General features: G+C 32.7%; 1 protein-coding gene and 1 long non-coding RNA gene across 2 annotated transcripts in view; one reads left to right on the top strand and one right to left on the bottom strand.

Moving 5' to 3' along the window:
- LOC132036970 (uncharacterized) overlaps positions 1 to 17,254 on the top strand; it is a 31,607-nt gene extending 14,353 nt beyond the window's left edge. Inside the window, exon 2 of the long non-coding RNA XR_009409722.1 lies at positions 17,187 to 17,254. This is a non-coding gene — a long non-coding RNA (uncharacterized LOC132036970). The remainder of the gene's footprint in view (positions 1 to 17,186) is intronic.
- A 1,375-nt stretch (positions 17,255 to 18,629) lies between these two features.
- On the bottom strand, positions 18,630 to 19,502 carry LOC132036969 (cysteine protease inhibitor 8-like). The gene has a single exon (XM_059427393.1). The coding sequence runs from the start codon at positions 19,450 to 19,452 to the stop codon at positions 18,748 to 18,750; it is 705 nt and encodes a 234-aa protein (XP_059283376.1). The 5' UTR covers positions 19,453 to 19,502; the 3' UTR covers positions 18,630 to 18,747.
- Between the last annotated feature and the right edge of the window lie 5,784 nt (positions 19,503 to 25,286).

Genomic DNA, 25,286 nt, shown 5'->3' on the forward strand with positions numbered 1-25,286 from the left:
TAAAAAGTGGGTTATACAGGGTAAAAAATAAAGAAATGGGTTAAACGACTATTAATTAACACCTGATTGGCCTTATACGTGTTTATCTCATTTAAATATTGTAGCTAGAGGCCATGTGGAGAGACGATTAAAACGTGTATGGCATCTTAAAGTATTTCGTACCCAATTTAGACACTAGTTACGAGAAGATTTATTGTTAATTAATCATTATTCCTACAAATTAATTTTCCACAATAAGGACAATAAAACTTGCAAAAGTTAGGTGTCTAATTTCTTAGGTTGCTAATTTATGTAATTAAGATAGTTATCTTAAATCACCAATTTGGTTGAAATGTTTACTATGTGGCGTTCTGTGTATTACTACTCGTTCATTGAAGCTGGAATTTGTAGAAGCCGGTAGATGATTAATTCCATCTGCACATTCATATCATGCGTATAATTGGTTCAGGAGGAGTGATTAAGGACAAATCATGAAGCAATTTAAGCTATCGCTGATAGTGTGGTCTTATTATTATTTTTTTATCGGAAAAGAGCCAAAAATGCTCCTGGACTATCTATAAAGGTTTAAATATACTCTTCATCCACCTATTTTACTGAAAATATCCCCGTTTTCCTACTTGCCCAACCCAAACATTAATCAGCCCAAAAAACATAAAATCTCGCAGAGAAGATAATTTTTGCTCTACTTCCTTTTCTTCTTACTTTACTTTTGCCGAGAAAATCCGTCCAAGAGCATTCAGGTTACAGATTTTACTTTTCATGAGTGACTACAATAAATTTATCTCATGTAATTGACCATCCACTAGTTATTAGAACAACAACAACACACTCATATCATCCTTATCCGTTTGTTTGTCCATCCTGCTCTCTTGATCTCTGTGGAGCAGTTTGGGTGGTCATCCAAAATGGAACGAGGCATTTAGGTCTCGAGGACGACCCCAGTACGCCTTCTCAAGACCTCCATTTCCGTCTTCGTGTGTACTTGAGGAGCTGATAAACAAACCTGCAGCTACTATGCTCTAGCATCTTAATTAGCTTTCTAAATAAACCTCTGCTACTAAGCATGTATATTTTAGCATGGCTTTAATAAATGTTGTCTGGAGTTTTTGTCTTTAAGCGTTTTCAAACCTAGGAATGTTCATTCCTATTGTGACGAACTAATTAATAACGGAATAGAATCAGATAAATATTTCGCTGTGGATAAATAAAGTCCCACATGAAAACTAGAAATGAAAAAATGAGCGGATCAATGAACTTGGGTGGATCATATTTTTATTAGCTAATTTTGTCACACTATTGCCAATCAAATCAGGATTTGAAATTAGTAAACTTGTCTTTTCTTGCTCATATTTTAGCTTCATATGCAAAATATAAGTGCTTGGAATTGGTAAACCACACAAATAAGCTCCATCATTGTTATAACAGAGCATATCCAGCAAAGACCAATTGACACTTTCCTCTCTGCTTTTAGCATGTTAAATTTATTTTATTATGCATTTCAAACAAACAAAAGAAAGAGGAAAAACAGAACTCTTCTGAATACTTTTTCGCAGACAGTGAACCTTTAACTTTCATGTAAAAAGCTCTCTTACCTTCTATTTTTTTTTTTTTTTTTTAATATTATAACTTTCTTTTATTCCATTGTTTAATTGATGGAATATATATGTTGTTATAAAAATAATGAGAATGGTGTCTCAAAAGGGAAGAGTCTTCATTGATCAAGAATATATCCCAGATTCATCCCTAAAATATTAGTATGAAGAAATGTCCATATTCATCCACCACAAAGTTAATGTGTCATACTATCATCTGCTGAGTCTTATTTTTCTTGCCCTTTTTAAAAAAATTATCAAGCAAAAATTAAGCACTTGAAGGAAGGGGACATAAAATCAAACCTCCTCAAAATAAGAGTGAGAGTTGTTCAGATTCAACTCTTTGCAAGGTTTTTGCAAGAAATAAAGCTTCATATCTAGCCGTTATTAGAGGTATGCCAATTACTCATTCATTATAACAATGCTGATTTTCCTCACCTATAAAAGACATATCATTTTCTAACCTTTGCTGGGTTTACTTATTGAATTATACTTTGTTGTTTCTGCTCTTAGCTTATACTCCATTGGAAGAGTTTGTTTATCCTAAAGACTAAAGTTAATAAGTTGCTTCTAGTTTAGGAACTCTCTCTCTCTCTTGTATAGGCTCTGTCTCCATTTTGGTATAGATTGTTCAAACAGTGTTGTATTCCAGAGGCTAGGATATACTCTCCTCTGTTTTGTGCATCAATTGATATATACAACACCTCAGGATCTCATCTTGGTTTTTGTAGGAATTAAAGGAAGAAGATGATGAAATAATTTCTTGTATTTTCACTGAATATATTCAATGCTGTACAGTATTCCTATATATAGAAAGGAAAGGAATATTTACCTGTTTTGTCTACCTTCTAACCAACTTAATAGCTGTACAAGAAATAGAGTATACACGTATTGCTGATGTAGGATGCTGATGTAGTATATCTTGGATGGAATTGTTTTCTGTCACATGGGCCATTCCACATGTTTTCATATGGCCCGAACACGTGTATTCAGAAAAGAAAGAAGCCCAATTATTTCACTTATTTGCTTTGTTGACTTTGCTTCTTTGTAACATCCGTCAAATCTTCTTTATCCAACACTTGAACTTTTGTCTTGTCCAAATGCTCACCGGAACTGTGATGATCTGAAATAAGTTTTCCATCAACAGTTTTAACCCCCCAAAAAAAGATAGTGTCTTCGACAGTCTCAAGCTAAAAAAAAATTTCCTAGTATTTTCGTGATTGTACAACTATTTTTCAACAATCTTAAGGATAGTTAAGATTTTGTAAATCTTAACGAAAATAAATTACAACAATCTTAAGAAAAGTTCACAATTTATGTTTGTGGAGAAATAATCTGATGATGTCCAACTGTTCTAATTGTTCTGCATAGGTGTGTTGGATTGCATGCATTGGAGGAGGTTTTTGATGTTGATTGTTGATTGGCTCAGTCAGGTGGGGCTTTGTTGGAGGTTCTTCGGGCAGGTGCCCGACGAAATCTCACCCAAAGAGTTGAGTTTAATTAATGTGCGCAGACGTTACTTTTATTTTAGAAAAGTTGTTTAATTTCCCATAAATCTTCGGCACAAAAACAAACATTGCAAAATAAAGTCATGACAAAACACTAAAAAAGCTGCCCAAACAAGTCAATAGAAATCATAGATTATAGAGAGAGAAAGAAATCTATAGAGAAGGGAGAGAATAAAGGGGTTATCTTGAACTTCAACATGACACTTGTAGAATGATAATAATAAGATATCGGATATTTTAGGTAGGGAGGATAATATTCTTAAATATTATTCATATTTATTGGTCAAAATATTTAAAAAAATATTTATTTTAGAAAAATAATTTTTTTAAATTTGAAAAATGACTTTTATAATGAGAATAACGAAAACAAATTTCATAAGTGATATTTCAAGCTCATTGTGTTCTCTCCGGCCCTCAACTCCTAAAATCCCCACCTCTTGACCGCCCTATCCCCACCCCCAAATCGCCAACTCTCCACACCATGTCATTCCATAATATATTTTCTTTAGATAACATATAAATAATCTTGGAACAATATTTGTTTATTCTTACCAAAACATAAAAAAAGAAAAAAGGGTAATACATTATTTTTTTCTGATAAATTAAATATTTCCTTCGCATTAAACACAAGCTTAATATATTACTATATTATATAAGAGCAAATGTGAGGACTTTTGTAGTCCTCACAATAATTTCCCAATTTTTTAAAAACTTTTTAATTAATTACTTTTATGTCTTAATCTTATTTATTTAAGTCAATTTTTTTATTTTTTATTTTTAAAGTCTACTTTTCAAAAGCTATCGAACCTGGGGACTTTTGTAGTCCTCACAATAATTTTCAAATTTTTTTAAAACTTTTTAATTAATTATTTTTAGGTCCTAATCTTATTTAATATAAGAGCAAATGTGAGAACTTTTGTAGTCCTCACAATAATTTTCTAATTTTTTAAAAAATTTTTAATTAATTACTTTTATGTCCTAATCTTATTTATTTAAGTCAATTTTTTTGTTTTTTTGTTTTTAAAGTCTACTTTTCAAAAGCTATCGAACCTGGGGACTTTTGTAGTCCTCACAATAATTTTCAAATTTTTTTAAAACTTTTTAATTAATTACTTTTAGGTCCTAATCTTATTTATTTAAGTCAATTTTTTTGTTTTTGTTTTTGAAGTCTACTTTTCAAAAGCTATCGAACCTCCTACCTCATTTTTCATGTTCTTTGATTTTCTGATTGGTGCTCGATATCCGCATTTGAGCCCCAATTAATCCAGATAATTCGACCGCATCGCGCCTATTCGAGGGGAGCGCTTCCTCCAAAGATTTTTTTTCCATATCCATGTTCGAACCCCTAATCCCCACCCATCTAACGCACAAGTTAAATTATGTATTTGTCTTAAAAGTTCATTAACTATGTATAGATTATTTATTTAGAACTAAATAACTTTAAAATTAGGATACATAAGTTATAATGTCAAATTCTGGTTCCGAATTTGATTTGAATTAAATAATTTCATCAAAATGGAAGTTAAAATATTAAAGGAGTGGAATGAAAACTTTGCTTTCATAATGCCCCATCTTGAGTTAAATTATGTATTTATCTTAAAAGTTCATTAACTATGTATAGATTATTTATTTAGAACTAAATAACTTCGTAAAATTAGGATACATAAGTTATAATGTCAAATTCTAGTTCCGAATTTGATTTGAATTAAATAATTTCATCAAAATGGAAGTTAAAATATTAAAAGTGGAATGAAAATTTTGCTTTATATAACTACCCATTTGGGGACTACAATGGGTGATATGGTTGTTGTTGTTGTTGTACACTTGTACTAACACAAATTATATTTCTTTAGTTAAAATATCTACACGCAGACGGCCTCACATAACTAGTTTCATATAAGAATCGACATACCCTTTTTTTTGTTCGAGGGAACATATCATAGACCCATTTACCATGTGAGTGATGCGGGTGTCACATTCTTTAATTATACGCATGAGCCTCAATAAGCCGTAAAACCTCAGGTCTATTCCATTTGAGACTAATGTGCATAATGAAAGAGGATGACATATTTATATGATTAACTTAACTATCTAATAGACATTTAAAATCACGCCTTGATCCAATTTGTTCAGTACAAATCTTTTTTTTTTTTTTTTTTTTTGTTAAAGGAAGATTATATTATTTATTGCAAAATATACAAGTACAAGGGAGCAAGTGTCTGAGATACCATATTACTACAGAGATACCATATTACTACATACGTCTAATTTCACTACACCTGTCAACTTAGTCCAACGATGGATACAAGTGTTTTAACCCTGGTTAGAGAGGCTAACATTGAGAATTACTACTATATAGTATAATATTTTTACACTATCAGATAGTGCATAATTTTTTTACACTATCAAGTAATACTATTAATTAACCTGCTGTAGCAGGTTGTCAATTTTGGACCAATTTTTCAAAAATTGTTTTTCCGTCTCCCAAACGTAAACGTAATTTTCTTTTTTATTTTGTCTATCACCCCTTCAAAAAAAAGTCATTAATTTTTCTCGTCCACAAATCATGATGATTTAATCACCCACCCATTTTATAGAACGTCTTTATTAATCCAGCAAAGATGCAAACGAATCACTAGGCTTAACAATGTGATTAAGTTGGTCTTTATTCTCCAAGTTCTCACTACAAAAAAAAAAGTAATTTACGGAGGTTAAAAGTTGCAATTCGTGGGGGTTTTAGCCTCTGCTAATTGCTTGAGGAGGCTAAAACCCCGCGAATTGCAACTTTCAACTTTCGCAAATTACCTTTTTTTTATAGTGTCTCTAACATATTCACTATATAAATATTTGTATCAGTAAGCGTTCTGAATTAGATAAATTAAGTTAATTAAAAGGTTAATGGAACCTCATTATGTTTTTCATGAGCTAAAGAGCCAAAACCTCCGCATCAGATGATTTTGACAATGATGTCAAAGCATGAAAAACGCCAGAAATAGTAAACAAATTTGGAAAAGGAAATAATTCAGTAGTATAACTAATAAATAAGTTAGTTAGAGTAAGAGGATTCAATTACTTGCCTTTAATACCCTTTTTGGTGAATTATTATATAAAAAGAGGTAATATTACATAAGAATGTTACTGGTGATTAATTCCCTTTGAAATTATTTGATGGTGTAAAAAATTTTGTACACAAGTTACGGAGGGATTCAAAGGGGTGCATCAGCTCACTTTCAAAGTGCTGTAATTTAGTGGCATGTTGTAATCATGAGTATTGTTCCCTAGTGGTAGTCAATATCCATCTCTACAAGCAGGGGTGGGCATGGTACGGTATAGTACGATATGATACGGTAATTTTGGTTTCAGTTTCTAAAAATACTATATCATTATCATATTAAATTAATTCGGTATAATTCGATATTTTAAAATTCGGTTTTGATATTATACGGTATGGTAAATCGGTATCATAGTTTATCCGACTTCCACTTATATATATTCATATCGTGAAGAATTATGACTTTCGCTATTTAAGAAACGTCTCAATTGTTATGTATTAAACACCTTACACATGTAAAAATATTCAAAAGAAAGTACAAGAATTCCCTTCGTAAATAAATTACATAAAAAAGACATTTAAATCAAGATAGAGTAGTCAAAGTTTCAACGTGTAAACAATTAGTTTTCAAATAATACTAGTTTATATATTTGTTAGTATTATAATACTAAGATATATGAATTGTATATGTAATTATATATTTCGGTATGGTATTCGGTATTTCAGTATTTTCTTTATGAATACCGAATATCAAACTTTTTAAAAATACATACCAAATACTGTACCAAATATCATAATACCAAAATCGCAAAAAAATTTCAATTTCAATATGATAATCATTATCTACCATGGTATGCCCACCCTTATCTATAAGTGTTGCACATTATTTGTTTACAGTGATTAAAGAGTACAACAGGACATGAAAATCAATACAATATCATTTTATATACGGAAAAGGGCCAAATATACCCATATACTATGAGAAAAGGTTTAAATATACCTCTCGTTATACGTTGGGTTCAAAGTTATTCATACCATTATATTATTAGTTCAAATATATCCCCCTTCGTTAAGTTTGTTCAAGGTGGACATTCAATTCTACGTGACATTTATATTTGATGAGATGGATGCCATGTGGCATGCTACTTCAGCCCCTAACCCCTTTTACCCTTCCCCTGTATTTGTTCTTCCAACACTAAAATTTCTTTCTACTCCGCCATCATGACCATTCATAATCAACCCAACTTTGAATATACAAAATGCCCCATATTTCAATCAGCTTCCCTTACAAGTATTTTCCGAGGTCAATGAAAGACGAAATGCAAAAAGCATAGGCATTTCCGGGAGGCTATTACAGTAACATAAGAGAAAATTTAGATCAGAAAAAGGAAACACCGAATACCCCAAGAACAATACGAGGAAAGGATAAAATTTTGGCCCCATATTTACCTGGTACTAGGATAAGTTTCAATGACGCGGGTAAAATATGCAGGGTTTAAGGGTTTATGTAACAATTTTAAAATGGTGAAGAAAGATAAAATGGGACTTCACCTTTGCTTTTAGGGTTCTAAAGAGTGCGGAACAGTGAGCAAAAATGGAGGAAACGACATTTATGTTACAGTGAGAATGGCCATATTGGCGGTAATGGTGGTGGAGGAGAAGGAAATTTTAGTGGTGAAAGAACAAATAGAGAGGCGGGGTAAAATGAGTTAGGGGCGCTGAGGTGGCATGCCACGTGGCATGCACATCATCAAATGTCAATGTCACGTAGGATTGGATGTCCACCTTGAACAAATATAACCAAGGAAGGGTATATTTGAACCAAAAGTATAAAGATAGAGATATACTTAAACTCAAAGTATAATGAGAGGTATATTTAAACGTTTTCTCATAGTACAGGGTTATATTTGGCCCTTTTCCGTTTCATATAACCAAATTTAATTTGATTGAATACAAAATTTTTATAATACATAAAAATGTTACTATTTACTTGACCATAATTAAGAATATTTTAATTTAAATTAAATCTAAATTACTCATTCTACAAAAAATGAAAACATCATGAAACGGAGAGGAGTTGGGTTCAAATCAAATTTAAAGGGATAACCTAAATGTGTGATTAAATAGAAAAGGCAAGTCCTTTTATTTCCTTTTCTTGTCATTTGATCAATCAGCTTGTCTTCTTCGGTACTCTGCTTTGTTACAAATTCACGTGGCAATATCATTGCAGGTCGACAGGTGTATACATGGAAATCTCTCCGTCCTAATTTAAGTGTCTTAATTTAATTTTACACGAAGTTTAAATAATAAAAATAAAAATAGATTTTTGATTCTTAGGATCCTAAATTAAAGATGTGTTTAATATACTAAAATGTTATTTGAATCTTGTGATTTTAAACTTATCATGTAAAATGTTTGGATTGTCAAACTCATAAATTAGAAAGAGACATTATTTTTAGAACATATAAAAAAATAAGACACTTAAATTGGGATCGAGGGAATACTATATTTTTTGTTTTATTCTAAAGTTGGTCTAATGATAATGAAATTTAAATTTTGATCTAAAAATAATCCAAATCACCTTCAACTGATCCCAGATCTAAAACACAATTTTCTTTAAGTGATTGTTAACAATCCCAACAATATTCGTTCAAAAATAACACCAAATTAAATTTCAAATTCGAAGAAGAAAATCATAGATTTTTTTTATTATGTCTGAATATCATTATGCCAAATCCATAATTTATACTACTACTTTAATAGCAGACGAATCTCATTCGTTCATTCAGTTATTAGATAGACGTACTGGATAAAAAAAAATTAAATTCTATAAATTGGTCCTTTCCCTACCTTAAAAAATGCATGCACCATCATGTACGTGTATAGGTTTCATTATATTTGCACACGTTTGCAAAAGTACTACTTCATGGTCTTTAAAGCGCGTATGATATCTCTAAATATTTTCATACTCAATTTAATTCCTTTTTAACTAGTAATTGTCAATACAAATTAATTTTTACACAATCAGGACAATAAAACTAGTACAAGGTTATAGTCACCTAATATTTTAGGTCAGTAAGTTAACGTAATTATAATAGTTACGTATTTGAAATCATCAATTTGGTTGAGATGATAACTGAGAGGTGTTCTCTATATTAATGCTCGTTCATTTTTTTTTTCCTTCCAGAAATCTCTGAATCAAGCCTCCTCATATGCAGGCTACCAAATCATCAGAATTTGCCACCAAATCTTGAAGAATCACCATAATTTGTTGTGTAAAAATTTTACCAACACATTTTTGCTTCAAATTGATCCAAATAACTCCAGAATTGATATACAACCATCTAATATAAACCTAACAATTTTCAATTTTTTGATTCAACCTAATTCAAAAATAAATAAATCCACTTTGTCATCTCCAATTAAAGAAAATTCAATTAGCTTAAAAAGTGTTGCTCCCAAACACGCACGCAAGTATACACGGTCCTACAAGTAATATAGGATGTTGAAGTCCAGATATTGTATCCACAGAGACTTATGATGAACCATTTACTAAATTAAATGATACTAATTAGTTACACAAGAAGTAAAATCTCAAGATATAACTATTAACTACTAAATATAAAATAAAACAAATAATGAACTTCAACCAGAAAGAGCGGATTTTTATCGAAGAAGAGATAGATCTGGGGGTATGACCACTAACAATTCAGTTGAGACTTCAAATCGTTCTACTTATGGGTTATTAGCTGACGGGTCAATTATAACTTTATGAGTATCTTCAGAGTTACTCACAAGCCTGTAGATACTACTGTAACGCCTATATTCCTATGGTCGCTAGAGGTAACAAGAACGCATTTACTTCTCCGTATTCAACTAAGCAAGGCTAAAGGGTATGTTCCTATCCTCATTAGCGAAACGATTATATCGAACAGGCCCTATTTATTCTTATTACGCATGCAAATTCCCTATCCCTAGTTCAATTCACACGCCACGGATAATGCTAAAAAAAATAATCAAATAATTAAAATCAAGAATAAATAAATAACCCAAAGATGGAAAATCAATAGATATAAACTATAATCAAACGTCAACTTTCATGTTTGAGAAAAAATCCTAAAATTAAAGAGTTTAGCTCCACATAGACATGGAGGAAAAACAACAAATCATCCGAATAGAAATAAGCATTATTACATAGAAGAGAAAGTAAAACTCTGTAACTCTGGCCTCCACGGCGGCTCCAAGCGCTCTCTTTAGGTCCAAAGTTATGAACTAAGGGTTTCAAGTTATCCAAAGTTGTTATCTCAAAACCGTATAGGATATGTATTTATAGGGTATCAAAAGGCCTGGACTTTTAAAAACTAAATCCAACTCGGATCACACCCGCGTCGCCTGTGTGCCGCGTAAGGCCAAACAGATTCAGAGAACACTTTTCTTCGCGTCACCTCCGCGACGCGTACTGATGCCAAGCTTGCTTGTACTTATAATTTCAATTGCAACGTTTTCTCTTTGCTGTTTCACTTTGTATATGTTTCATTGAAACTCTTTAATACACCAAGCAATCATTGCTTTATGATGTCTCCCACTTGTCCACCCCCCCCCCCCCCCCGCCTTTTTCTCCTTTCTTTTTCTTCCTTATTTATTCAATTTTACTCTAAATCTCTTCATTTTCACATCGCTTTATTCCTACATAGTAAGAATATAATAGTAAGCAAAAATCATTATAATTAATACTCAAAAGACGATTAAAAATATTAAAATGTGAGGCAACAAATGAATACATATATGTATTTTAGGCTGAACATCAACACCCCACACTTAAATTCTTACTCGTCTTCGAGTAAGCATGAAAACCACTCTTAATAGCTCAAGCCTAGGAATACCATCACTTTGGTTGATGCCAACAATTAGGCCCTATAGCAACTCAAACAATCAAATATATACTTCTTGATCATCGTGCAAGATATACAAGTCTCACAACTGAACAACAAACTTCTAACTTCCTAACCTCAAAGATGGACTCTAACTAATCAAATTTAAGCTCGTTCACCTACTCTATCAAAGAAATCTAATAACATCACCTATCTATCATGAAACAAGTGCCCTCACAAGAAGAAATAGTCCATACACTCAAATAAAAGAATCAAATATAAATTACAGACTTTGTATCAAAGCACAACTCTCGCAGTCACAGAGAAATTCACATGTATGCACAAAGAACCATAGGCTTGCCCATTATATACATCTCCACTAATTAAGTGTGCTCGAGTAGAATCAAAAAGGACTTTAACGGGTTGTAATGTTGCCTAGGGGACGGGTAGGAGAACTATATAATAGTGACTTACACTTCCCTAAGCACTTGCACTTTTAGGCTTCGTCACCCATTATTTTCATCTTTTCACTTTATTTTTCAGCCCTCTCTTCATCAATTATTTCACTAGTAATTCTCATCATATCAAGAACGATTCAATTTTTTTTTTTTCAAGCAATTTCATTTTTCCTTTTTTTTTTTTTTTTCATTCTTTCTAAAAGGGTCTTTTCATCACTTTGCAGCTATCATTAGTCACCATTTTTCACTTGACCATCCCTTTCTTTAAATTCATCACTTATATCACAATCTAAGCTACAGTACTTAAGGAAGCAGGGTACAAAAACTAGGGATTCAAACAAAAGGATCAAGGCAAAAATACGGCTAACAAATGAAAGGCTACAGGCTCAAAGGGCTAACTAGTGGTACAATTTCTGAAAGGCTAAAAATTCACAAGACATATCAAAGAGAGCCTATCATCATCTTCTAAATAGAGCAACACTTTCTATTTCGTTTCGATAACATGCAGGGCAAGTTCTAGACTAAGATACAAAACATGGAATATATGCAATAAATTCTCACCACAAATGGCACGAGTCTCAATCAAGATGGATCAATTATACTCTAGGATAGATAGGATCATGACGAACTACAAAATTATAAAAAGCTATATACAGAGTCACAACCATGAGCTGGGTGTCAGAAAATCTGCTATCTATTTCATTACTCAAGCACTCATAGGAATGTATTACTCAAGCTCAGGCCTAAATATGCTAGTATCAAACAAGTCAACAGGTCTTTCTTCTCTCTCATTTACTACTCTTAAAAAAAATTAATCCTAAAAATTTAAAAATTACCCGGTTCAAAGGCCCCCCTGGAGAAAGAACTGAGGCTATAAGAATACCCAAGGGGTGGAGGATCTATGCCACTAATGAGAAAAAAAAACTATAAAAGAAAAACAAAATCTTTTTGAATTTTTCTTGGTTTTGTATTTTATTTATTTATTTATTTATAAATATATAAGGCTAAGAAAGAAAAAAATCCTATGGCAAAAAAATCCTATGGCATAATCATCCTTGACATCAAAAATTCAAAGTACCCACCCCACACTTAAAATATGCATTGTCCTCGATGCATGTATAGTAGAGAAAAAATAAAACAAGGGTGAGAAATACTCCCTGAGACCCTCTAGGGCCTAGCTAGCAGCATAATCCTCAACATTAAGGGTTGGGACGACCTCACACTTAAGCCCAAACATATTCCTTAGCTTTCAACTTCGGGTACAGACTTCCCCTAATCTGCAAAACAAAAACAAAAGAAAACGTGACACTATAAAAATAAAAATCTAAAACTATTACACATTGGGTTACCTCCCAATAAGCGCCTTAGTTAACGTCGCGACACGACGTGAACTAACTTTTTCCTCCACCTCGAACTTATGAATTTCACTCCTAATTTTTCATCAAATTTTCTATCACACTTCTAGGGCGGTGGTGTAAAAATAAAGAAACCAAAAAATAGGTGTCGCATTTTGCACTTCTTGGCCCTTAAGTGAGGAATGTCATTTTATCTTTTTGGTGTGGCAAATTTCAGGATGTAAGGCTCTTGTTCCTCATCTATAAACTTCTTTGTCGGCGTGGAAGGCTTGATTTCCATGTCGCCAACCAAACACAATGCAGAAAAATGTCTAGAATGAGGACCAACACGTCCTCCAAAACTGCATTATTTTTTACATCCTCACTAATGTACATCTCCTCAACCTCGGCATCATCAACAATATTCTGGTCCAATGGCTGGAATTCCTCTTTCTGCTCCAAATCCAGACTACCATTCAGGACAACTGGTAGTTGGGCATCAGACGCCTCAACCTTTTTATTTAATTGAACCTGCAGGTCATGGATATGTGAGCCAAATTGGTCTATCTCTTGTGTTAGTTCAATCCTGCCTTCGATCAGTTGTATCGCCATGTCCGTAAGACCATCACGGAGAAACCCATGAAATTTCATTTGTTGAGCTTGTTCTGTTAGCCAAGATTGGCTCACTATCTTTGCTTCTGCAAAGCTACCTCCTTGCAGGAACTCGCTCTCTTCTTCCGTTTGAGGTTCGCCTTGGGTATTGGCTAAACTTGTAACTTGCAGATCATTACAAATTTCAGACTAGGCCTGCATCTCTGTGAGTTTGGCACGAATTCTCTCTATGGCCTTCCCTAGTTCTGCGTTTTGCTCTCTTATCAATGTGTTATGCTCCACCATTTGTTTCATCATATCTCTAACCTGAGCAAGACTTTTCGCATCCTCCACTTCATTACTCTTGTTAACATCACAAACAACAATAGAATCATAATAGGGGCTCAGGAATGGGGAATAAGAGTTACGACAACCATTCCAATGGCCACCTTGACCACTACATATACTACAAACATTTCAATCAAAGGATTGGGCAGGTGCAGACAACCCATTCCCAAAAATATTATGATAGTGTTTCCATAGGTGGGGTTCTCCATAAATCAGACAAGAATCACCAAAATAGGAACAACCAATACTCGACCAATTTTATTCCAAGATGTCATGTCAAGAAAGATAACCAAAATATTAAATTAAAAAGAAAAATAAAATAAATAAAAACTTGAATAGACAAAAAGAAAAGTCTAATCTAGATAAACAGTTAATTTCTAAGTCCCTGGCAACGGCGCCAAAAACTTGTTGCTCCCAAACGCACATGCAAGTATACGCGGTGTTTAAGTCCAGATATCGTACCCACAGAGACTTATGATTAGCTATTTACTAAATTAAACGATACTAATTATTTACACAAGAAGTAAAATCTCAAGATATAACTATTAACTACTAAAAATAAAATAAAACAAATAATGAACTTAAACCAAGTGCGGAGAGACACAGATGCCCCAGTGCGGAGGTGTGAGAGGTTGGCCATGGATGGTTTCAGACGAGGTAGGGGTAGGCCGAAGAAGTATTGGGGAGAGGTAATTAGACACGACATGGCGCAACTTACCGAGGACACGACCTTAGATAGGAGGGTTTGGAGGACCCAAATTAAGGTAGAAGGCTAGTAGATAGTCTCGTTATCCGTTCTTATTAGTAGTCGCATTATTGCAATATAATTTTTTGCTCCGATTTCGTTATTATCCGTTATTTCCTATGCTTTGATTATCCCGTGTTCTCTCGCTCCGATTTCTCGCTATTATCCGTTATTTCGTGTTGTGATTATCCCGTGTTATCTGTCGCTTTGCATTATTTCTTCCATATCGCTTTGAATCTCTATTCGAATCTCTTAACCTTATCTTACTTCTTTTTATGCTTTTATAGCCGAGGGTCTTTCGGAAATGTACCGTCCTACCATGGTGAGTAAGGTCCGCTCTACCCTCCCTGCATCCACGATGTGGGATTTCACTGGGTTGTTGTTGTTGTTGTTGTTGTTGTAATGAACTTAAACCAAGAAAGAGCGAATTTTTATCAGAGAAGAGATAGGTCCAGGGCTATGACCACTAATAATCCAGTTGAGTCTTCAAATCGTTCCACCTATGGGTTAATAGTTGACGGGTTAATTAAAACTTTATCATTATCTTCCGAGTTGCTTACAAACCTGTAGATGCTACTGTAGCGCCTATATTCATATGGTCGCCAGAGGTAACAAGAACACATTTACTTCTTCGTATTCAACTAAGCAAGGATAAAGGGTATATTCCTATCCTCATTAGCGAAACGATTATATCGAACAAGCCCTATTTATTCTTATTACGCATGCAAATTCTCTATCCCTAGTTCAATTCACACGCCACATATAGTGCTCAACTATTTCGTCAAATAATCAAACAATTAAAATCAAGAATAAATAAATCACCCAAAGATGGAAAATCAATAGATATAAGCCATAGTCATAACGTCAACTTTCATGTTTGAGCAAAAACCCTAAAACTAAAGAGTTTAGCTCCATATAGACATGGAAGAAAAACAACAAATCATCCGAATAGAAATAAGCATTACAGAGAAGAGAAGGTAAAAACCTGTAACTTCGGCCTCTGCGGCGGCTCCAAGCGCTCTCTCTAGATCCAAAATTATGAACTAAGGGTTTCAAATTATCCAAAATTATCTCAAAATCGTGTAGGATATGTATTTATAGTGTACCAAAGGTCTGGACTTTTAAAAACCAAATTTAACTCGGATAAAAAAAAAATAGCGGGCTCGCATCACATCGGCGTTGCCGGTGTGCCGCGTAAGGCCAAACAGATTCAGAGAACACTTTTCTTCGCGTCACCTCCGCGACGCGTACTAATGCCAGGCGTGCTTTTACTTATAATTTCAATTGCAACGTTTTCTCTTTGCTGTTTCACTTTGTATATGTTTCATTGAAACTCTTTAATCCACCAAGCAATCATTGCTTTATGATGTCTCCCACTTGTCCCCCACCCCCCCCCCCCTTTTTCTCCTTTCTTTTTCTTTCTTATTTATTCAATTTTACTCTAAATCTCTTTATTTTCACACCGCTTTATCCTACATAATAAGAATATAATAGTAAACACAAATTATTATAATTAATACTCAAAAGACGATTAAAAAAATACTAAAATGTGAGGCAACCAATGAATAAATATATGTATTTTAGGCCGAACATCAAAAAGCAATGTTGTTCTTCAAAAAAGAAAATTCAACTAAATGAAACTAGATCATTCGGGATAACAAAAATATATTATAAGTTCAATGGAACATTATGCATACAATTCCAACAAAAATAACATATCCAGTGTAATTTCACTAGTGGGGTCTGAGTTACACATACATTTTCAACCACAAATAATCAATGAGAAGGAGGAGTTGTTGGTATATAAAATTGTTAAAATTGTGTTACCAAGGCCAAAAACAAAGTTGGTGTCCTTTCGAAGGACACCCAACGTGAGTTTGAGTGAGTTAGTGACCTGCTTATTTATTAACTGAACCTATTTTAACCCGTTCAATTCAATCGATTAAAAAGTTGTGTTGATTCGAGCTAAATATGTAGCCCAGATTAACCCGTCATGCATAAATTTTGACAAATAATTTTTTTTATTGGAAATGTTATATATAGCCATAATAAAGAAAAAGGTTTTATTAATTTTGCTTGGTAATAAAGCAAATTATAAGAAATTAAATACGAAAGTTAATACTCCCTCTGTCCCAAAAAGATTGTCCTCCTTTTTTTTTTGTCTGTCCCAAAAAGATTGTCCCCTTTCTATATTGAGAAACAATTTAAATTTATGAGATGATTTACAGTCACACAAATATCTAAGGCTTGTTTTAGACCATACATTTCAAAAGTCTTCCTTTATTTCTTAAACTTTGTGCTAATTCAAAAGAGGATAATCTTTTTGGGACGGAGGGAGTAAGTATTAGGTTGATTGGGTCATAACTCACTGTAGCAATCTTAACCCAGCTCATCCCAAACCTAAGTAAACCCTTAATCATATTTTTAAGCATCTCGTAAATGGATGAAACAATCTATCGTCAAGGCTATGAAAAAATGCGTGCATGCATCTTGTATTCTTATGTATTCCTTTTTGCTTGCAAATCTTTCCGATAACATGACTCAAGTATTTTATATACAGTGGGAATAATGTGGAGAGAGATGATTAATAAATTTAGGACCTAGCTTCTTTATTCATATATATGCTTCATAAGAAGTACTAATTACATAGAGTGAAATATCGAAATCCACAAAATTTAGAAAGCCAGGTTAAGCATAATTAATTATGCATCAGTAGTACTCTTCTGGACTTTCTTGAAGACAACCATTAAAGGCTGTTTAGTAAGAGCCAGACGCCTGTGTCCCTCATGGGATGTGAAGCCCACATCGGAACAAGGGCAGGTTGGGCAAATAGACTGGCTAGGACAATGCCTTATCTTGTAAAATGGTGATTTCTTAGTTAATTTTTCAATCTTGAAATCGTCGTGTGGAGCCATGGCAGTGCAAAAACCGGCAAGTTGCAGTGCTTTCTTTCCCTGTTTTTATTCCTTGGATTTCTCAAACTCTTCAGTTCATCAATTATTTTTTTTTTTCATGAACACCTAATTCATGAAGTTCCCATGTATATGAATAATAATGTGTACACTGGTATTAGATTTTATACAAAGAAGAGGCCGAAAGAGATGAAATTCGTTTCATTGTCCACTGTCAGTATGTCACTTAGAACATGAAGGAAATTATGAGAACCTTTTTTTCACTATGTGTCTTCTTCCTCCCTCTCCCTTCCCACCACCCCTTTCTTCTCTCCTTTGCTATGAACACTTGAAAACAATTAATTAAAGTACTAATAAATCCTGGAAACAAGCCAGAGAAGAAAAACTTATCAAAGAAAATTGGGTTTGATTCAAGATAAGTAAATAAATTGGTAGAGTCCAATTGTGGTGGAAGAAGCCAAGGAGAGAGAAAATAAATACTAGGTTGTTTGAGAGATGAGGGAAGACGGAGCGTTTGTAGGAGAGGAAAAAGGGAAAAATGAGGGTTTATTTTTTTACAACAAACAGAAAAGGAAATTAAAGAAAGTTGGCCTGGTAAACTGACACATTAAACTTAAACTCTTTTAATATACATAAAAATGTTACTATTTTCTTAACCATAATGAAGAATATTTTACATTAAATAAAATCTAAATTAGTCATTCTAGAAAAAATGAAAACATCATGAAATGGAGAGGAGTTGGTTTCAAATTAAAGTGACAACCTAAATAAGTGATTAAATGGAAAAGGCAAGTCCTTTTATATCCTTTTCTTGTCATTGATCAATCAGCTTGACTTCTTCGGTACTCTGCTCTGTAACACATCCACGTGTTAATATCATTATCAGCTTGGTCTACCCATTTATTAACTAATGGTTACATTTTAATTCGTCCAAATTCAATCCAACTTGCCCATTTGATAACTCTTAATCGTATTTTTAAGCATCTCGTAAATGGATGAAACAATCTACCCTCAAGCATTTTCTTAAACAGAATGGTTGAATCATACACGCAAACACAAATTTTAGATAAATTTTACAGTATTATTTAGAATCAAAGGCTATGAAAAAATGCGTGCATGCATCTTGTATTCTTATGTATTCCTTTTTGCTTGCAAATCTATCCGAAAACATAACTAAAATATTTTAATATACTGTGGGAATGATGTGGAGAGAGATGATTAATATGTTTAGATCCTAGCTTCTTTATTCATATAATATGCTTCATAAGAATTACATTTACATAGAGCGAAATATCGAATTTCACATAATTTCGAAAGCCAGGTTAAGCATAATTAATTATCCATTAGTTGTACTCTTCTGGACTCTCTTGAAGACAACCATTAAAGGCTGTTTAGTAAGAGCCAGACGCCTGCGTCCCCCATGGTGTGTCAAGCCCACATCTGAACAAATAGATTGGCTAGGACAATGCCTTATCTTGTAAAACGGTGATTTCTTAGTTAATTTTTCAATCGTGAAATCGTCGTGTGGAGCTTTTACGACACGTCTAGTTTCCACGAACCTAAGCCCCCCTGCAGTCTTATCGGGATCACCAACCATCCAAAAAGTTCTGTCACCACAGTGCGGTGTGCTTGGAATCGAGAACATAATATTAATCTGATTTCTTTCACGCACAACATCGTTTGGGTTCCTCGGACCATGACTCAAAAAGAATTTAACGGGCAGGCCTAGTTTAGCGTCCCCGCCTTGCAGGACAACGGCGTTTGGGCATTTGGCGTTTCCGATTTTGGCTGAGTCTACGACCCCGCACTCAGCTCCCGGGTTAAGGGATAGAATCTGGTACTCTTGGCTGACGTGGAGGGGTTCGCCGTTTATGTCCAGCACTTCAGGAAGTGTAGAGGCAGGGAGCTGGCAATTGTCAGCAGTAGTAGTGGGCAGGATAATGGGATTTTCGGAAGTGAAAGTTGATGAAAAGGCTACAAAGGGAACCAAAGAGAGCGTAGTTGAAAACAAGAGGAAGCTGAAAATAACGGATTTCTTCATGTTGGAGAGTCTGTTGTGTATTTTGCTTGCTATTAATCTGTTATTGAAGGTCGAATTTATAGAGGCAGCAGAAGCTTATCAGATAGTGCACTTGCAAGCTAGAATTCTATGGTATCCGTCCATTTTATTTACACGTGATGAATGATATCGTTCCCTTCTAGTAGTCTTTATGTTGGTTGCGCATTATTGGTTCACTACGGGTGAAGGCCAACCGTTAAAACCAAATTAAAAGAAAATTTGAAACTTTTATATATCAAATAAATAATTTTTCATTTTATTTAACAGATGAATTAAGAGAAAAGCATCACAAAATTAAAACATGGGTATACTATATATATATATATATATTCAAAGGGTCAATTCTTTTTATGGTCACTGCAGTACTAATAACTTGGCTGAAGCCAGGCCATAACAGGGAATAAAATGGTGTATTGATAATCATCACTTGAAAGTCTGGCATGCGTGAAATTGGATTCTTTGTTAATTGTTTACATGATTAACAAATCTATGAAACCACCATGGGAAATCCGACAGGTTATTGAGCAGATTTTGCAAATAATGGAGAAACGGGAATTCTTATTCAGTCACGTTTTCGGGGAAGGGAAATACTTTGCTGATATAAATGGCCAATCTGGGTGAGAATTAATTCGAAGAGTAACCTAGTCTTCAATGAAGCTATTTCTTTGGCTAATAAAGTTAAAGCCACATTGAAGCATGATCAATTTAAAGTGGTTACATATACGACAGTTGGTTATTTTATAAAATTTATTTCATATCAGTTTTTCAATTATTTATTTTGTATAGTGACGGGTGTCTAGCGTATATATATTTTAACTCGTACTCTGTCAAATAATAGTATAGAAAGATGTCGAACCCACAGAGATTGGTTTATCTATTCTACAGACGTTTCTTGTTTTAATTACTATTTTGAGAAAATAAGAAAGAGTTGAGTTGTGAGTTAATTACCTAAAAATACGCAAATAGAGCAATGAAGATATATTGTAGTTTTTCACAAATATAATAAAAGGTGTTGAGATCCTGACTTCACTTGATATTTCTATTATAAAGTAACTTCTTTAATTTTCAATTTCTATTTCTCAGAAATGTATAAATGCCTCTCACGATTACATTTATATATTATTACTTAAGTTGAAGAATTAATCGCACTCCTCTTGGTTATATAAATTAATTATCAAAATAGTAATATTAAAGCACCAGAAATATACTCTTGAACTGAAAAATGCTCTTTATAGTAAGTCCCTTTCAGTTACCTAACTTGCTATAACTAATTAATACACTATCCGTCGATCACAAATAAATGTAAAATTAATTACGACATAAAAGAGATAGATGTCACTAAATAAGTGTTAGCATCTATCAATACGACAATTAACTATGTTACTTCTTCCGCCTCTCTCGATACAGAATTAGTAACGAGTTAATTGGTAATATAAATTAGATAAGTGTTAACAATAAAATAACATCTAATTGTAAAGCATATAAAAGCTAAATAGAAAGCTTTCGCTGAAACATGTGAAATTGAGGAATAATATCTTCTATTATATAGAAATATCAAGATCCGTCATTTTCCCAATACAAAAGAAAGTTATTCCATATTGGAGTTAATACAACCAACGGAAATATCAATGTCCATTAAATAAGAAAATAGAAGAAATATTCAAAGAGAATAATTTCGCTATTTAATTAAAAGCAGGAACTAGAATAATTTCCGACACTAAATAATTAAAGAAATTGTAGAATTATAAGCTCAAGAATGGAACAAAGAAGCAAAAGACTCTTATGAAATATTGTTACTTCTCCTCCGAACTCCTCTCTCAAGCAGCGTAAAACAAGTGCTATTTATAGAGTTTCTTGTAAAGGGGTAACTTACTGCTTCCTCTAAATCTGGCAACACGCAAGTTGCAACTTGCATTTGTTTTCATTTTAAAATTATGCTCACAAGTCACAGCAAATCTTTTCAAGTTGGCAAGTTGGATTTGATTTTAATATGAGTGTAGATTCACTGCATCTCCATTTCTATTTCTAATTTCGACCCTCAAATTTGTCCGTAAAATTCATTTAGACTTTAACCGAGACCGTACTATCTAAACCCTCCAAGAAGATTTATATCGCACCACTTGGACACATCGTCCAAATTGGCACCGAGCGTGTTGCACACTCGTTTATGAGAGCGTGAATCGCATTAATATTGTTGCTACATGGGTCCCAATGACAAGTGTCAATGGAAGAAAAAAACGTTCTATATTATCCTAAAGGGAAGGGGTTAGGCATCCTTTAGATCCGTTAACTACGGTTATCCGGCCAAACTTAGGTTAATTAATTAATGCTAAAATAAGATGTTTGAAATTTTAAGAAAAAGGGCTAAAAATATTGCTAAGGTTTTTAAGAAAAATATAAGAATGTTATTTAAAATAAAATTTAGAGAAAATATAATAATTTGCATAAAAGATGAGTTTAAATGCCATTTAAAATAAAACTTATAAAAGTTGCTTAGCTTTAAATAATTAAATGCTATTTAAGATAATCTTGTAAAAATATAGTAACTTGCATAAAAGGAAATTTTAAATGCCATTTAAAATAAACTTATAAATGTTGCTATTGCTTCAAAGGAAGTAATAATTTGCTAAAATAAGATTTGCAAAATATAATAATTTATATAAGTAGAAGAAAATGCGAGTTTATGCGGATATTTTAATAAATATTTGAAACAACTCAAATGATGAGATATTAATTGATTTTGCAATAGGAGTAAAATAAAATATCAAAATAGCTAATGAGTTTTGTTTATCCTTTTATTAACTATACTTTAAAAATATGCGTGATTGACTCAAAACTTAAAAAATTATTAAAATATGCTTGAGTTTATATTTATGTGTTAGTGACATTTTGAAATGTATATGATAGTAAGGTTAAAATATGATTCCTTTTACTTAAAATATAAAGTCATGCCATTTTGCAAATTAATTATTCTAAAAATAAATATTAGACATTTTTAACATGAAAGGAAGAGAGTAAAACTTATGGAATTAATTTTAGTCTTTCTTAAACTAACTACCCTTTACTAAAGCTAACCCGCTAAATTTCACTAGAATTTATCTAAGCTAAGAAAATGAGAACAAAGTAAAATGTTAGTCATACAAGGCAAATTAAATGCATAAAAGAATTAAATAGAGGAAGGGATAATTTCAATGGGCTTAGCCCATTTTAAAAAGAATTAGTATCTAATCAATTAGGTTAAACATGGGCTAAAGCCCATTTTAAAAAACGGATCGTAGATTGCGTATATATATTGGGTATATGGCCCAATATAACTTTTATACAACGGATTGAAATTCGTTAGGCCTTATGGGCTTTGGAGAATCATTTTTTGCATACTATGGGTACACAACTCGACTCGAGAAGATTTCGTTGGGCTTTTAGCCCAACATCGAATGCGGAAGAACGAATCGCTCGGACTCGTATGCGATAATCATGCATAAAATGAAAGGAAACGGATTAGTATCTAATCAATGAATAAGTTAAACATATAAAAATAAATTCAAAAGAAATGGCACACAATTGTGTATATATCGTGTATATGAAATATATTGAATATATCACAATTCAACCATTATATAAAGAGAAAAAACGGGCGATTACTCGAACATAAACAAACAAACCATACACATTGAAACGGGCTAGTTTATCAAGAAGAAATTTATGCTTAACAATAGAAGCATTTGGTCATGTTAAACACCAATTTGTAGCAATGGTCTCGAGTTTAATCCGGTAACTTAAAAACCAAGTATTTAAAAGAGGAATTGCATAACCCATCATAAAGTGTTTTAAGTGTGGTATAATAAGTATCAACATTATAGGATTTAAAACAAACGAATTTTTAAACTAGAGAAATTTCCTTCAGAAATAACAAATTGCTAAACAAAAATATGGATCCTAATTGTTCTAAATTTAAAACATCGACAATGCCTTCTTTCAAATAGTTGATTAATCAACATTTTAAAATAGCTGTAGCCAATAACAAAAATGATAATCTACTATTGTAAATCGATGAATAAAATAATGGAGGATAAGACCAAAATGATTGCAAAGATTGAACTAACTTTAAGAAAGGAATAAGATTAAGGTTTTAATCAAAACATGGATTTTTCTCCTTTGACTATTTTGCAAAAGCAATAAACCAAAATCACGTAATGTATAATGCATCTAAGCAATTAATCAAGCTCAACTTTAAAACACAAAAGCTTCACAAACTAAACATGACTCGGAATAAAAATGAGGGGGATCAAACTTTCAACTATTTTGAATATATTATGGAAAAATACATACACTTAAACTTTATACTTATTCCGAGAAATAATCACAAAAATAGGTTGAACTAACAATTAAACATTCACAACACTTCATATGGTCAAGGGACTCATGCATTTTTTAAGGTCGAATAAAACAAATATTCAAAAACCACATTTAAGAGAAGGAAGGACTAGAATATATATGACATGCAAAACAATAGATGGTGATACGACCAAAGGAATTCTTTCGAGGAGAGTAGAACAAACCAAGAGGGATTCAAATGGTTGAATGTCATGTAGAACCAAAGAGAATTTTAGCATACATTGGCATAGTTTAAACAACAATCCAATCGTGACTTGTAAGAAATAAAAACAAACTAGCATGTTCATGACATATGCAGGGAGATACACAAGATTAGTGCATAAGACAACATTGAACCATAATCTTGCAAAAAGCAACTCATATAATTACAAAATTCCTTCAAATTCAATAGTATACAAATCATGGATATACACTAGCACAAGTAAATCTAAACATGGCCTAGAAACATATGTTTTAACTAAACAAATCGCCAACACGGTTTGGAACATAATAAGGTTGAAGTTTGGACATATAAGTTGACACAGGTAGATTAGATCTAAGATTAACAAAGAACCAAAACGAGTTAAACAAATTCATGATCGCACACACACGAACATATAACGGTGTTAACTAATACGAAGCCAACTTATAAACAAAGCCCATAAGAAACTCTCTTAAATCAATTAGCGAACACATGATGTTCAAGAATAAACAAAAGCTTATAGACATATACCTAATCATATCGAATACAAATATCCTTTAATCATACTAATGGATCAACGATTATCTCGATCAAAGCGGGGGTTTTAGACAATACAAAGCTTTCTTAAACAAAAGCGATTTCTCATCATGTTATGTTCTACCAAAGAGGGAAAAATTGATTCAAACTCATGCTCAATTGGGATGGCTTTATTCATACTGACTAAAACAAGATCACACACATTAAGAGCAAAACAAGATTAACTCGATTTTAAAATAATTTAGTGCACATAAACCTAATAACAAGGGACTAAGTTGGAATGAAATGCCATCTTATACCAAAATCATTTTAACAAATACGTAGAAAACATGCTAAATAAATACATACGACATATAAATGATTAACTAAATATACCTAGACCTTACTACGTAATAATCAACTACTAACTTACCATGGTAAATTTTAATTAACACATGAACGCTTATACTACAAACAAGTCATATGACTAAACTAATCTAACTAATTAAAGCATAAACTATTAAACTAAATATGAACACACTAATATCGATTAACACCTAGTTAACAACAAGGCTACAAACACACAAACTAAAGCATATTTAAGGCAAATAGTTAAAATAAGAATTAACTAATTAAACAAGGACCGAACAAACTAATTATTTAACCAAACTAGATTTCACTAAACTAATAAATTTATCAAAAAAACCAACCAACTAATAAACGC

Source organism: Lycium ferocissimum, chromosome 11 (genome assembly GCF_029784015.1).
Source record: "Lycium ferocissimum isolate CSIRO_LF1 chromosome 11, AGI_CSIRO_Lferr_CH_V1, whole genome shotgun sequence".
NCBI lineage: Eukaryota > Viridiplantae > Streptophyta > Magnoliopsida > Solanales > Solanaceae > Lycium > Lycium ferocissimum.